Raw genomic sequence first — 12,663 nt, 5'->3', positions numbered from 1 at the left:
AATGTTAAACATAAAATGCAGGAACTTGTATCAAATAAGAACCCAGTAAGCATATAATTATATCGTTTCATACAATATAACATTCATAACATAATCATATTCTCAATTGACCTAAAATTACAGCTATTTTCTTTAATGACTCAAGCGCTTTTAAACATTAAAAACTTGTCATTTATTGTGTATTATATGATTTTATTATGACTCCTTACAATAAATGAACAAAAATATATATATCAAAAAAATGTTACAGTTAGAAGTAAATTAAGTTAAGTTCAATATTGGTAAAACATGGTTTTAAGTCTCCTGAATATAATTTAGTTGGTTTTTATATAATTTAACTCACTTGCCAAAACTTGTGACGTCACAAAATGCATAAGTGCGCCACCTCGCTCTGCGCGCACCGTCCGATTACTCCGCCATTTTTTTGCGCGTTTCGATTCGTGGTTCTTATTTGTGGAAAAAATATGTGAAATGCTTCTGCGGCAATCAGCGTACTGGCAAAATTGATAGCTCAGGAACAACAGGACACACTAAACGACCAGGAGCAGCTCCGGATTTCGTTGCCTGCGAGGGAAGCGATAAGCGTGCCGAATGCAGACGCATCTGTTACGCAGCAGATTCCAATTTTTGCACCACACAAAAACATAATTGGGATTGAAGATTGGAGATTTTGGAGTGAGCCAGTAGCAGGAGCCCACAGCCGGCAGCCATGAGTTTTTCCAGCGACGAGGTGAACTTCCTGGTTTACCGATACCTGCAGGAGTCGGGTGAGTAAATCACCCCCTTTTAGCGTCGGGAACATGCCTTTATTGTCTCTTCTTTAATCCTCGTTTCCCAGGTTTTCTGCACTCAGCCTACGTTTTTGGCATCGAGTCGCACATATCGCAGAGCAACATCAATGGCGCCTTGGTTCCTCCGGCCGCACTGCTGACCATCCTGCAAAAGGGTCTCCTCTACACCGAAGTAGAGTGGAGCGTGGGCGAGGACGGCGAGGTGGCACGCCCCATAGAGGGACTCTCGCTGATAGACGCCGTCATGCCAGAGGTAAAGCCCCCCAAGCCCATTGTGAAAACAGAGCCGGGAAAATCCGGGACAGTGGACTCCTCCGCCCCCGCAGGAGGCAACCAGAACAGCAACGCCAAGCCAGAGATCAAAATCGAACCGGGCACAGGAGCAGCGGGCGCTGGAGCCGGAAACAAGACCGCCGGCAGCACCACGGGCACCAGCACGCCAACAGATCAATCGGCCAGCGAAGTGGACTCCAGCGGAAACGCAACAAATAACACGGGAGCCACCTACACCGGCAACAATGGAGCTGGAAGCAATCAAGCAAGCACCGCTGGAACCAATAGCACAAGTACCCCAACTTCAGGAGATGCAACAGCACCAGGGGCAGGTCAAAAGAAATCACAGAGCTCGAATGAGGCAGGCAGTTCATCTGGCGGCAATGCGGTTAACGCAAATGCCACCAGCACCGACGATGCAGCCTCCTCCACTTCCACAAATGGCAATAGCAGCACCTCAAGCAGCGTGGAGCAACCCTCAAGCGGGGTTGCGCCCGCCGGCGGCACTGTGTCCACCTCCAATCCTGACGCGGCAGCAGCTGGAGGAGCCTCCACGACAGCAGGAGCCAAGGCGCCCAGCGGAGCGGTAACGATTCGAGTGGGAGCCCAAGGAAACAATGTTCAGACGGGTGCGTCGGCGGCCCAGAACTCAGCGCCTAGTGGAACCATCTCCTCGTCCACCGGTGGAGGCGCCGGAACTCCTGCAGCTCTTGTTCCTATGGATATTGACGAGAGCATCGAAATACCCGAGTCCAAGGCTCGTGTGCTGCGCGGACACGAAAGCGAGGTGTTCATATGCGCCTGGAATCCGAGTAGAGATCTACTGGCTAGCGGTTCTGGGGACAGCACTGCCAGAATCTGGGACATGTCTGATGCGAACACCAACTCTAACCAGCTGGTGCTGCGCCACTGCATCCAGAAAGGCGGCGCCGAGGTTCCCAGCAACAAGGACGTCACCTCTCTGGACTGGAATGTAAGGGGAATTTATTTCTTCCCCCTAAACCATTTATAGTTCTTAATTCCTTTTTTTCTTCCTTATAGTGCGATGGGTCCCTGTTGGCCACCGGCAGTTACGACGGCTATGCCCGGATTTGGAAGACGGACGGACGACTGGCCTCCACTTTGGGCCAACACAAGGGTCCGATCTTCGCGCTAAAGTGGAACAAATGCGGCAACTACATACTCTCGGCAGGAGTGGATAAGACAACGATCATCTGGGACGCATCCACGGGCCAATGCACCCAGCAATTTGCTTTCCATAGTGCTCCAGCCTTGGATGTGGACTGGCAGACAAATCAGGCCTTCGCATCGTGCAGTACGGATCAGCGAATTCATGTGTGCCGGCTTGGAGTAAATGAACCCATCAAGACTTTCAAGGGACACACAAACGAGGTGAATGCGATCAAGTGGTGTCCGCAGGGACAGCTGCTGGCCTCCTGCTCCGATGACATGACTCTGAAGATCTGGAGCATGAACCGCGATCGCTGCTGCCACGATCTTCAGGCGCACTCTAAGGAGATATACACGATAAAGTGGTCTCCGACGGGGCCGGGAACCAATAATCCCAACACTAACCTGATCCTCGCCTCAGCCTCGTTCGATTCCACGGTGAGACTGTGGGATGTGGAAAGGGGCAGCTGCATCCACACGTTGACAAAGCACACGGAGCCGGTCTACTCGGTGGCCTTTAGTCCGGATGGCAAGCATTTGGCTTCCGGCAGCTTCGACAAGTGCGTTCACATTTGGAGCACGCAAACTGGACAGCTGGTGCACAGCTACAAGGGCACTGGCGGCATCTTCGAGGTCTGTTGGAACTCTAAAGGAACTAAGGTCGGCGCCAGCGCCTCCGATGGCAGCGTTTTTGTCCTGGATTTGCGGAAGTTCTGATCTCCCGAAGAGCCGCTGCTGGATTTCGTCTATTAAGCAAACGCTTATATTCGACAGGTGCCCATTTTCAACCCTTAATTTGGTGGACATTGAATCGATAAAATTTCACTTGCCTTAGAACATGATTTAATTTGGATTTACATTCACAAATTACATTTTCATGGAGAGTTAAATATTATTGTTTCAAATTTTCCCAACATTAACCTGTTTGAAGCTGGAATCCGGGCTGTATGTAACTCCTTTCTTAGCTATCCCGCCCTGCAATCTGTATTTGTAATTGCTTTAAGTTCTAATTAGCTCTTTAAGGTTAAACTCTTGAGATCCTTCTGCTTTTGTCCACGTCTTTTTTGTACGCTTAGTCCTGAGTCACACAAAACGAGATGCGCCTCAGATTTAATGGGCTCCAACTTGGTTGTTGTTCCCTTCTAATCAGCGGGATGCGACTCGGTTCTTTTTAAACTTAGTTTTAAGCTCTATGTTTCTAAGGTCGTCCTTTTTTATACAGAAATCGTTTAGTATAACTTTATGCATTTTGTAATTGTGTCGATCGAAGATGCCAGCCACAACGCCCCTCCCAAATCCTTAAACCAACCCATCATTTTACTTTTAAGATGATTGGATATCAAACGAGATCAGATCGGACCGATTCACGCATACATTCAGAACAGTGTAACTGCAGCCCCACGTAGTCTGTAAACGAACATAATCCTAAGAACCCAAGATTGGCGAAAACACAAAAACATCTGCAAAATCCATTAAAGATTAAAATTAAATGAAGTTTTTTATTTTGGCTAGTGCGGGCTTTAAGTTTTGGTTTTTGTCTGAATCTGAAGAAAACAAAGGATTATAAGATGAAGCTATTGAAGTAAATTGGGAGATCACAAAATCTATAAATCTGGATTATATATTTACACCCGGTAAAGGTAGAGTAAAAGTTTATATAGTTTTCGTTGAAAAGTATGTAAAAGGTAGAAGGATGTGTTTCCGACTCTATAAGGTGTATAAATTCTTAATCGGAATCAAAAGCCGATTTGAACTAGCTATGACCGTCTGTATGAACGTTGAAATCACGGAAACTACACATTTGGTTTTTAGTGTATATCATATTTGAACTTTATTAGCTCGCATACATTTTACTTAAAAATAAACTATGTAGGTAAGAGAATTAACATTAAATTAGACGGTTTTTCAAAGACTAAGGCAATATTTTACAACTATATTTCCTAAAAATCCATGACATTTCCCAGATGTCGTTGCTTGAAGAAGCGGCACTCATCGCGGATCACCTCGCCGGATTTGGTTGTGCCTTTAAAGAATTTGGTAAGCTTGGTGCCTGCATACTTGGGTTTATCGGTGTCCGGCTCGTCGAATTCCATGTCGTAGGCCTTGTCCGCCAAAGCGTTTTCCGCCGTGGACCAACTGAAGCGCACGAGGCGAGGAAATCCAAACACCAAATCGATGTGGTCGGCCAGAAATCTCTTGGTGACCGGATCTCCAGGATAGCCACTTCCGAAGGCATTGTCCTTGATGACCAAACCCTCGGGGAATTTCCAAACTTTGAGGGCATGATCACGGGTGACCTTGGCGCATATACTGGCTGCCGAGACAATGGGATAGGTAGAGTCAGCCTTCTTGGCCACGGTGATCTTGAAGCTGGGGAAGCGCTTGAGCAGCTTCTCCTGGTACTTTTCCGGCGGACCCACTGTGTCCACATACACTTCTGCTATATTAACGCCTGCATCGATCGCCTGTTGGATCAAACCCATGGCAGAGTCCATGGAAACCTCGTTCAGGGAGCACTTGGATCGCCGATACATGCTTGTGCTGATCGTATTCGGCGATATGATCTCCACGGCCCACCCTATGCAACTGGTGGCATATTCTTTAGTGTTTATATCGTTGAATATGACATCCCGTTTTTCCTCGGTCAATTGTTTGGAATCGGCGCATCCAAGATCCTCGAGAGCCTTTTTGCTATCAAGCGGACAGTACGAAATTCCATATACCATGGGTCCCAGAACAGGACCACGCCCCGCTTCGTCCACGCCGAGCATGCAGGGTTTATCCTTGCAAATATCCGGGACATCACTCAGATAAACCGTATTTCGGCTGTTTTCCTTGGCGGCTATAAAGGGTCCCAGTGTTTTCAGGGAGCTGATTCTGCAAGTGTCCTTTATATCCCCATCTTCATGCTTTTTGTCTTTCTCGTCTGTATCATGCACAGTCTGGTTTTCCTGCTTGATTTCTATATCTTCTTGGTCCGACATCTTTGCGCGCCTTTTTTATTGTTTACTTATAACATAGATCATAGTGTGCCCAAGCTTACCGCACAGATTGCAGGGTGACCATATATTAGGGCTGAAAATAAATAGTTCAGCTTAATAATGACTATATATAGAAAAAAAAAAACCACTTGCATATAATCGGCCTAGATATTAATGTTTTCACCAAATTCATTCTCTGTGTACCATATATGCATTCCTACAATAGTATTTAACTTTTTGATTTATTACCTTTTTCTTTAATGAAAATTCATTATTTTTGAATAATTTGATAAAACTTAGTTCATAATTATTATTTTTGATTAAAAAACAAATCAAATATATTATATATCAATGTTTCAATGTTTAATGTTTCGCTCAAAATAAAACTCATTTGTACTCTGCAGCTTCTGTGTTACGTATCCTTGTAATGAGATCACAAAAGTTTACCCAGAATTTACATTGTTTTCTACTTAAAACTAAAATTGGCTTAATTATTTTTTATGTTTTATTTTTGGCAATTAAAAATTAATTAAATAATTATTATTTACAATTTTTAAAAACTTTGAAAATTTTGGTTGTAGTTTTGTAAGACCTTAACAAGGATATGAAACAAGATTTGTACAAAATCTAACAAAGATTCATTTGGACCCCGTTATTGAGTTATTGAGTCCTTATCAGTCGAGGCCTTACGAGTTTTATTTTGAATTTAATTGAATTAAGTCTTAGAATAAAAATATCCCAGGAATATTTAAGTGATCCTAATACAAGGATATGAAAAGATTGGTCCAAGAAATTAAAGAAATTAAATTTAGTAATTAGCATGTAATATTTGGTGTATAAGTTAAAATAATTACAATCCCTGGAAATACATTTAGCAATATACATAACCTTTCGTTGAATACCCCAAATATTATCCATACTCTCGTGATGCTATCGACCATAGCTCCACAACCGGTTCAACGATAAGGTTATCGATGTTTTAACAGTTTCTATTCCATCTCTACCTTTTCCATCTCTTTCCGGTTTAGGATTTTGACCAGCGTGCTTGTTCTCGTCCCGAGCTAAGGCCATTTGTTATAAACAATTAATTTTTGGCAACTTGCACAATCAGTGATTAGCCACAGCACTTCGACATGTCCACCAAAGCTGAGCTCGCCTGCGTCTACGCCTCCTTGATCCTGGTCGATGACGATGTTGCAGTCACCGTAAGTTTTCTGTTCCGTGGTCCGCGAATCCTTCAAATCCCAAGCCATCGGGCATAGATATTGGATGATTTGCGGGTCCTACGAGAAAGCGAGCTACCCATTTATATGTGATAATAATATTTCTTAATTCCTAACAGGGCGAGAAGATCAACACCATTCTGAAGGCCGCCAACGTCGAGGTGGAGCCCTATTGGCCCGGCCTCTTCGCCAAGGCCCTGGAGGGCATCAACGTCAAGGATCTGATCACCAACATTGGATCCGGAGTCGGTGCCGCCCCCGCCGGAGGTGCTGCCCCCGCAGCCGCCGCCGCTGCTCCAGCCGCCGAGTCCAAGAAGGAGGAGAAGAAGAAGGAGGAGGAGTCCGACCAGTCCGACGACGACATGGGCTTCGGTCTGTTCGATTAAGCTGGCTGACACCGGAATCCCCTAGAGACCTTCTAGACAACCTGACATCCGTTGTGTTTGTGCTCTAATCCTCGAGTGGTGAACGTGTACCATGTTTCCCGACCTGCGTACACGTTTTAATGTACAAATTCGAGGAAATATAGAAGACGTTTGCTAAAAAAAAAGTGATGGTTGTCTATTTACTAGAACGGTGCTGATTTTTTGTATTTTTTGGAGTAACCTCATATTCATTCTCGTATAGTGAAATCCCTTAGGATATGAATATGGATCCTCTTCAAAGAAAAATCAAATGAGATAGAGGTTGCCCATAAATAATGACAGGTACTTTTTATCTGTTGAATTGTCTTTATTTTCATAAATAGGGAAAGGTTTTTATACTTTTTAAAGTACTTTTCGTATCGCTTGATATTTAAATATGCAGTTCTGGGAAATATGCGATATACAACGATGGAAAGGCTGAACAATTTAATCTTTGTACAAAAACATTGTCATATAGCAAGTGTTTATTAATTGATAAGAATGTAAACTAGAAGATCATCTCCTCAAGCACCTTGGCCAGGGCTCTCAGATTGGGTCCGTCGATCTGTTTGAGACCCAGTCCCACCACAAATTCCGAGGGGCACTTGTGGAGTCCGGTTCTGTTGACTAAGAATTGGATGGCGCTGCGAGTCTCATCTGTATCCAAGCCCAGGCAACAGTTCATCGTTATGGGCACCGACACGTGAAATTCCGGATTATCCACGGGTCCATGGAGATAGGGAATCACTCGTTCATCTTTTTTGACATCGAAGTGCACATTGTAAATGCCAGGAATCTTGCCCAGTTGGGTTACCACTAGGAACCACTTGTTGGCGAATCCATGGAACACTATCTCCGTGGGTACACCGTTTACATTTACTGAGAATTGCTGGTTGAATCCGATTTCACGGGGTATATCTAGTGCCGGGGTCATTTTTTTGGGTGAAATTCGAAATTGTATACAATGAGACAGCAAGAAGTGTGACCGCAGTGTGTAAATTTAAAAATACTAGCATAACTTTTTTTCAGCAGATGCCGCCACTTGACAACTGTCTTTATTCAATTTTATAGGCAATGCTCTCTGTCGGAAAAATTTTGAACTATATATAGCACCGATAACTATCTGCCTATAAAATTGCAGTTTCTTATCGGATTTGAATTAAATCGTAAACATTTGCTCGAGAAAATAGTACAAAAACTAACGAGTTTAGTTAATAAACTAAGTTTTGTAAAATTCTCACACATTCCCATGTCATTTGGCTTCTCTTACCGAGTTTTAATTTATTTTCTGGTTACCAAGGTTACTTTTGTTTGATCTATAAATAAAGTTAATAAAACAGAGATGTCTTCATGCATTTGTTTGGGTCCCAAAAGGGCCGGTAAAACGCACCTGCTGAAAGCTTTACAAGACCCAGATTCCATCGATGAGACGACTTACTCAATGCCCACTATTGGAACTGGAATCTATCGCATCCATTTCCCAACAAAATCGCCCCACGGGGATAAGCCCAGGCCCCCACCTGCAGATACGCAGGTAAACATACCGCATGGTGGGAAAAATCTTCCCAAGTCCATACAGATCCTGGAGATCGGTGGAAGTATGGCTCCCTTGTGGCGGCAGTACTTCGAGGACGTCAAGAAGCTGGTTTATGTGGTGGACACATCCAATCTCTGCCAGATCTCCGCCGCCGGTGTTCTTTTCTATTCAATCCTAACCGAGCCGCGCCTGCAGAAGGTCAAGATCCTGTTGGTTTTGGCCAAAATGGACTACTCCTACCGCCAGATGCGGAATGAGGCTCTGCTCATGCTGCAGATGTCCAAGTTGCAGAAGCAGATCCGCCAGCAGGTGACCATTGTGGAGGCCAGTGCGGTTACCAAAGTGGGACTGGATCCCATATACAATTGGCTGCAGATGCCCTAAAAATAAATTCATCGCAATTGAAATGAAATATAAATAGTAAACTAATTCTTCTATCTTCAAAAATTTTTGTATTTAGCATGTTATTTGTCTTGTTTTTCCAAAAATATTAGACTTACTATGGAATATTTATAAATTATTAACAAGATTTCTTTGTATGTTTCAATATTAATAAATGTGTTGTTCTTGTAACATATGTGTATTTAAGATAATAGAATAAATTGAAATATTTCCTAAAATATGCCAGCAAATAGTTGATTTCTTTGTTTACAATTGAAACATTTCCCAAAACTTATTTTCCCATGAGTAGTAGATGCTTCCGGGAAATCGAGTCGAGCAAATAGTTTCATATATTACCTACATGGGCAATTAACTTTTAATGATTTGAACTTAAATTGGAATTAGAATGCCAGGTAGATTCACAGGGTGTGGTCTAGCCAGAATTGTCCCAACAGGGACAAGAACAGTCGCACTGCAAAACCAATTAATGTTTTGGCCTACCAGGTCTCCATGGCAATCAATTCGTACTGCGAGCCAAACAGAACCGAACCGGAAGACCCTTTCTACGTGGCGCATATGTATATGTACATATATACCTGCCACAGGCCAGTCGATTCAGAACACAGAAAACCGCAGCGGAGGAATCAACAAATTAAGTCCCGGTGAAAAGAGGTAGGCGGGAGGTACTAGTTATGGGCATAGAAAAATTAGATGGCATGCAGACGAGCCAGGAACTAAGACCAGATTCGGTCCCAGACGAATCCGCAGTGGCGGCGAGGAAGGACAAGAACGGCAGGAAGCAGAGGCAGCAGCCACATTCCTGATGTGCCTGGATTTCGGCTTTCGAGGGGCAGAGGAATGACACGCATCCGGTTTTAAAATTCCAGTGATCAAAACGCAGCAAAATAACCCGAAAAAAACGAGCAAAACCAAGAAATTCAAACACTTGAATCGGACACAGATACACATTGCACAGAAAAAAATCAAATGCATTAAGTATTTAAAAAGTAAAAAAAAAAACTTAAATACAATGTTTGTAGCACTGGGTTAATATTTTTTAGAAATTTATATTCTATTAATTGAACAACAAATATAATTTTAAAACCTTTTCTTTTTAGGCGGAATATAAAATATTTTGTGCAGAACATTTTCCCAAGTGTAACGGCAGAAAACGAAGGACGCGAATCGATGGCGACGGCGACGCTGGAGCTGGACTACTTCAGGGCGGTGTCCCTCTACCGCCGCCGCTCCTACGAGCGCTGTGCGGAGCTGTGCAACGCACTCCTGCAGGCCGGTCACGATGGCCATGTCCAACTGTTCGCAACCAAGGAGGAGGAGGAGGTGGAGCACCAGCCGCAGCAGCAGCAGCAGCAGCAGGCGGAGCACAGCAGATTCGGTAGCAATTTGCAACGCATTGGCCCCAGGCCAAGAGCAGGAGCAGGAGGACCTGGGGCCGGCGACTCTGGGGCTTCCATGATGATGCCCACTTGGCTGATGGAGGGCGTGTGGCAATTAAAGATGCGTGCCTTAACGCAGCGCGTCTTCCTGGACGATCTGGAGGTGGATGAGGACGGGGACGAGGGTGAGTAGGTGACAATCTTCGGGGTATTTTAAATATTCTTTACACTTTATATTAAACCTTAAGCACCCACTAGTTAGAACGATTTCTAATAATATTTAACCCCCAATAAGTGCGCTTTCTTCGTTCGTTGAGAAAGTCAGCGTTTTGTGCCTTTTGTCATAAAGTCGCGACTTAAATTAAATTTGTATTATTATAAGTGCCTAAAAAAAGGGGATATTCTTGTAGCATTAATGATCCAATGAAAATATAAACAAAATCAAAAATGTACGACTTTTTCAGCCAACGAGGAAGTCGAGTTCGAGCGTATAGCCACGGCCGCTCGACCGGGGAGCAGCATAAAGACCGCTTTCCAGCCACGCCCCCTCACCAGTCAAAGGGCGCAGCAGGCAAGGAGCAGGGGTTTCGGGGTGGCCCACTCCAGCGACGGTCGCCTAAACAGTTCTAGACCAGGATCGGCGGCTGTGGCTCGACCGGGAACGAGTCTCAGTCGACCTGGATCCTCCTTAGGAGGCGGTGAAAGACCCGCGTCCCGTTGCGGCACTGCCTCCAGAATCCGAGCCACCTCGGCAGCGGCCTTCAATGTGGGTGATGCCACCGCCAAGCTGTACCAGGCATCCCGTCTCAATCCCACCATCTACGCCGAACGAGAGACCCTGGTCAAGGCCCTGTTCCAGTTCCTCTATTACCACGAGGCCGATGTGCAGAAAGCCCACTCCTTGTGTCAAGCGGTTCTGGAAGTCCAGCGACAGAAGCCCAGCGGATCCACGGCATCCAACCTGTCTTGGTGGTGGCAACAGCAGATGGGTCGATGCTTCTTGGCCCTCCACTATCCCCGAAAGGCGGAGCCCTTTCTTCAGCAATCCCTGGCCACCTTTCCCCATCCGGATACCTATTTACTGCTCTCCAGACTTTACCAACGAATTAAGCAGCCTGAAAAGGCTTTATTCTTGATCAGCGAAGTGGTGGATTCGCGACCTTTTGATGTCACTTATCGTCTGGAGCAGGCGAGGATTCATCAGGCCATGGGCCAACAGGAGGATGCACTGCAGCTGTACAGATTAGTGGCAAAATTGCAGCCCATCAATGTGGAGTCTTTGTCCAGCATAGCCGTGGGTTACTTCTACGACAACAATCCGGAAATGGCAGTAAAAACCTTCAAATAGGGATAATTAGACATCTTATTGATCAATTCATTTCCACATAGCTAATGTACTACCGGAGAATTTTGTCTTTGGGAGCCCATTCGCCTGAGCTCTACTGCAATATAGCATTGTGTTGCCTGTATGGCGGGCAAATAGATTTGGTTTTACCCTGTTTCCAAAGGGCTTTGGCCCTCGCCACTCAACCAGAGCAAAAGGCGGACATCTGGTACAATCTCAGCTTTGTATCGGTGGTAAGTAGTGTGCGCCTCTCTTCCAATTGTAATTAATAGATAATCCTTAAGCTCTCGAACAATATGATTTTTACGAAAAATGTTTAACTACTTTAAATTTGTTCTTAATCGCATCTATGTTCTGAATAATATTAAAAAGTCCTTCGAGAATACAATCATTTATTTTCTTTATTTTAGACCTCTGGTGACTTTAATCTGGCCAAGCGATGCCTTCAATTAAGTCTTACTTCAGATGCCCAAAATGGAGCTGCTCTTAATAACTTAGCTGTATTAGCAGCCCAAGGCGGCGATATTATGGGAGCCAAGTCCTATCTAAATGCAGCCAAGGATGTGATGCCCGAAGGTTCAGAAGTGTCCTTCAATCTGCAGTTTATGGATGCGCACTACAAGCTGTGAACTTAAGGAGAAATCATTATGGGGAGTTAAATATATATTTCACATTTATAAATTGTACATTTATGTTTTCGAAAAGGTTATCTATCTCAAACGGTCTATATCGAAGACCTTTAATAAATAAGGAATTGATAGCTTTAATCAAATTTGTCTGTTAAGAGAGGAATTGCAGGTGCTAAGTGCCAAGTACTTGTTAACTGTACGCGATGAATGACTTTCATTTTCCTTTCGTACCTCGGTTGCGGTCAATGCAAATGGATTCATGTTGCGAAATGTCTTAGACCCCAGAAACACCCACCAATTCTCCCCGCTCTAAGTATTTCAATTAGCGGACTCAGCAGAAAAGCTTCGGCAAATGTTGTGCAAAAGTCCAACTAGAATCGTGGAGCTTGTGGAATCATTATGCAGGTATATAGCCATTTGTCAGGTGTTCAGGTCAGCAAATCTGCTGATGCTGGAGCCAAAGAAGGTCTTCTGGCGGGGAGTGTCCCACTACCCCAACAACTCCGCCTCCTCGCCTTCTCTTTGTTTGACT

General features: G+C 44.4%; 6 protein-coding genes across 7 annotated transcripts; 4 read left to right on the top strand and 2 right to left on the bottom strand.

Moving 5' to 3' along the window:
• Nucleotides 1-376: 376 nt before the first annotated feature.
• LOC108049127 (F-box-like/WD repeat-containing protein ebi) lies at nt 377-3,724 on the top strand. The gene is made up of 3 exons (XM_017130202.2): nt 377-767; nt 839-2,037; nt 2,106-3,724. Exons 1-3 carry the CDS (start codon nt 710-712, stop codon nt 2,949-2,951), a joined length of 2,103 nt encoding a protein of 700 aa, XP_016985691.1. The 5' UTR covers nt 377-709; the 3' UTR covers nt 2,952-3,724.
• Nucleotides 3,725-4,039: 315 nt separating this feature from the next.
• LOC108049128 (ribonuclease H2 subunit A) lies at nt 4,040-5,279 on the bottom strand. The gene has a single exon (XM_017130203.2). The coding sequence runs from the start codon at nt 5,216-5,218 to the stop codon at nt 4,175-4,177; it is 1,044 nt and encodes a 347-aa protein (XP_016985692.1). The 5' UTR covers nt 5,219-5,279; the 3' UTR covers nt 4,040-4,174.
• A 931-nt stretch (nt 5,280-6,210) lies between these two features.
• LOC108049136 (60S acidic ribosomal protein P1) lies at nt 6,211-7,148 on the top strand. Its single transcript, XM_017130211.2, has 2 exons — nt 6,211-6,420; nt 6,558-7,148. Exons 1-2 carry the CDS (start codon nt 6,349-6,351, stop codon nt 6,822-6,824), a joined length of 339 nt encoding a protein of 112 aa, XP_016985700.1. The 5' UTR covers nt 6,211-6,348; the 3' UTR covers nt 6,825-7,148.
• Nucleotides 7,149-7,305: 157 nt separating this feature from the next.
• LOC108049135 lies at nt 7,306-7,846 on the bottom strand. Its single transcript, XM_017130210.2, has one exon. It carries the CDS (start codon nt 7,774-7,776, stop codon nt 7,351-7,353), a length of 426 nt encoding a protein of 141 aa, XP_016985699.1. The 5' UTR covers nt 7,777-7,846; the 3' UTR covers nt 7,306-7,350.
• A 187-nt stretch (nt 7,847-8,033) lies between these two features.
• Nucleotides 8,034-8,763, top strand: LOC108049075 (ADP-ribosylation factor-like protein 16). Its single transcript, XM_017130121.2, has one exon. The coding sequence runs from the start codon at nt 8,185-8,187 to the stop codon at nt 8,761-8,763; it is 579 nt and encodes a 192-aa protein (XP_016985610.1). The 5' UTR covers nt 8,034-8,184.
• A 607-nt stretch (nt 8,764-9,370) lies between these two features.
• LOC108049081 (tetratricopeptide repeat protein 8) lies at nt 9,371-12,142 on the top strand. Of its 2 annotated transcripts, none has more exons than XM_017130130.1 (5): nt 9,371-9,432; nt 9,879-10,342; nt 10,622-11,487; nt 11,547-11,735; nt 11,913-12,142. In XM_017130130.1, exons 2-5 carry the CDS (start codon nt 9,949-9,951, stop codon nt 12,129-12,131), a joined length of 1,668 nt encoding a protein of 555 aa, XP_016985619.1. In that variant the 5' UTR covers nt 9,371-9,432; nt 9,879-9,948; the 3' UTR covers nt 12,132-12,142. The 2 variants fall into 2 exon arrangements, with proteins under 2 accessions (XP_016985619.1, XP_016985620.1); XM_017130131.1 differs by lacking the exon at nt 9,371-9,432 and adding an exon at nt 9,731-9,767.
• Nucleotides 12,143-12,663: the final 521 nt, after the last annotated feature.

This window comes from Drosophila rhopaloa, unplaced genomic scaffold (genome assembly GCF_018152115.1).
Source record: "Drosophila rhopaloa isolate 14029-0021.01 unplaced genomic scaffold, ASM1815211v1 contig_2, whole genome shotgun sequence".
Classification (NCBI taxonomy): Eukaryota; Metazoa; Arthropoda; class Insecta; order Diptera; family Drosophilidae; genus Drosophila; species Drosophila rhopaloa.
This window is presented reverse-complemented; position numbering and strand designations above follow the sequence as displayed.

Bases quoted from the DNA above. Each gene is read 5' to 3' on its own strand.
- LOC108049075 (XM_017130121.2), top strand. From the start codon at position 8,185: ATGTCTTCATGCATTTGTTTGGGTCCCAAAAGGGCCGGTAAAACGCAC.
- LOC108049127 (XM_017130202.2), top strand. From the start codon at position 710: ATGAGTTTTTCCAGCGACGAGGTGAACTTCCTGGTTTACCGATACCTG. The intron at 768-838 runs GTGAGTAAATCA...CTCGTTTCCCAG, and splicing joins CCGATACCTGCAGGAGTCGG to GTTTTCTGCACTCAGCCTAC. The intron at 2,038-2,105 runs GTAAGGGGAATT...TCTTCCTTATAG, and splicing joins TCACCTCTCTGGACTGGAAT to TGCGATGGGTCCCTGTTGGC.
- LOC108049136 (XM_017130211.2), top strand. From the start codon at position 6,349: ATGTCCACCAAAGCTGAGCTCGCCTGCGTCTACGCCTCCTTGATCCTG. The intron at 6,421-6,557 runs GTAAGTTTTCTG...AATTCCTAACAG, and splicing joins ATGACGATGTTGCAGTCACC to GGCGAGAAGATCAACACCAT.
- LOC108049135 (XM_017130210.2), bottom strand. From the start codon at position 7,776: ATGACCCCGGCACTAGATATACCCCGTGAAATCGGATTCAACCAGCAA.
- LOC108049081 (XM_017130130.1), top strand. From the start codon at position 9,949: ATGGCGACGGCGACGCTGGAGCTGGACTACTTCAGGGCGGTGTCCCTC. The intron at 10,343-10,621 runs GTGAGTAGGTGA...CGACTTTTTCAG, and splicing joins GGATGAGGACGGGGACGAGG to CCAACGAGGAAGTCGAGTTC. The intron at 11,488-11,546 runs GTAAAAACCTTC...ATTTCCACATAG, and splicing joins ACAACAATCCGGAAATGGCA to CTAATGTACTACCGGAGAAT.
- LOC108049128 (XM_017130203.2), bottom strand. From the start codon at position 5,218: ATGTCGGACCAAGAAGATATAGAAATCAAGCAGGAAAACCAGACTGTG.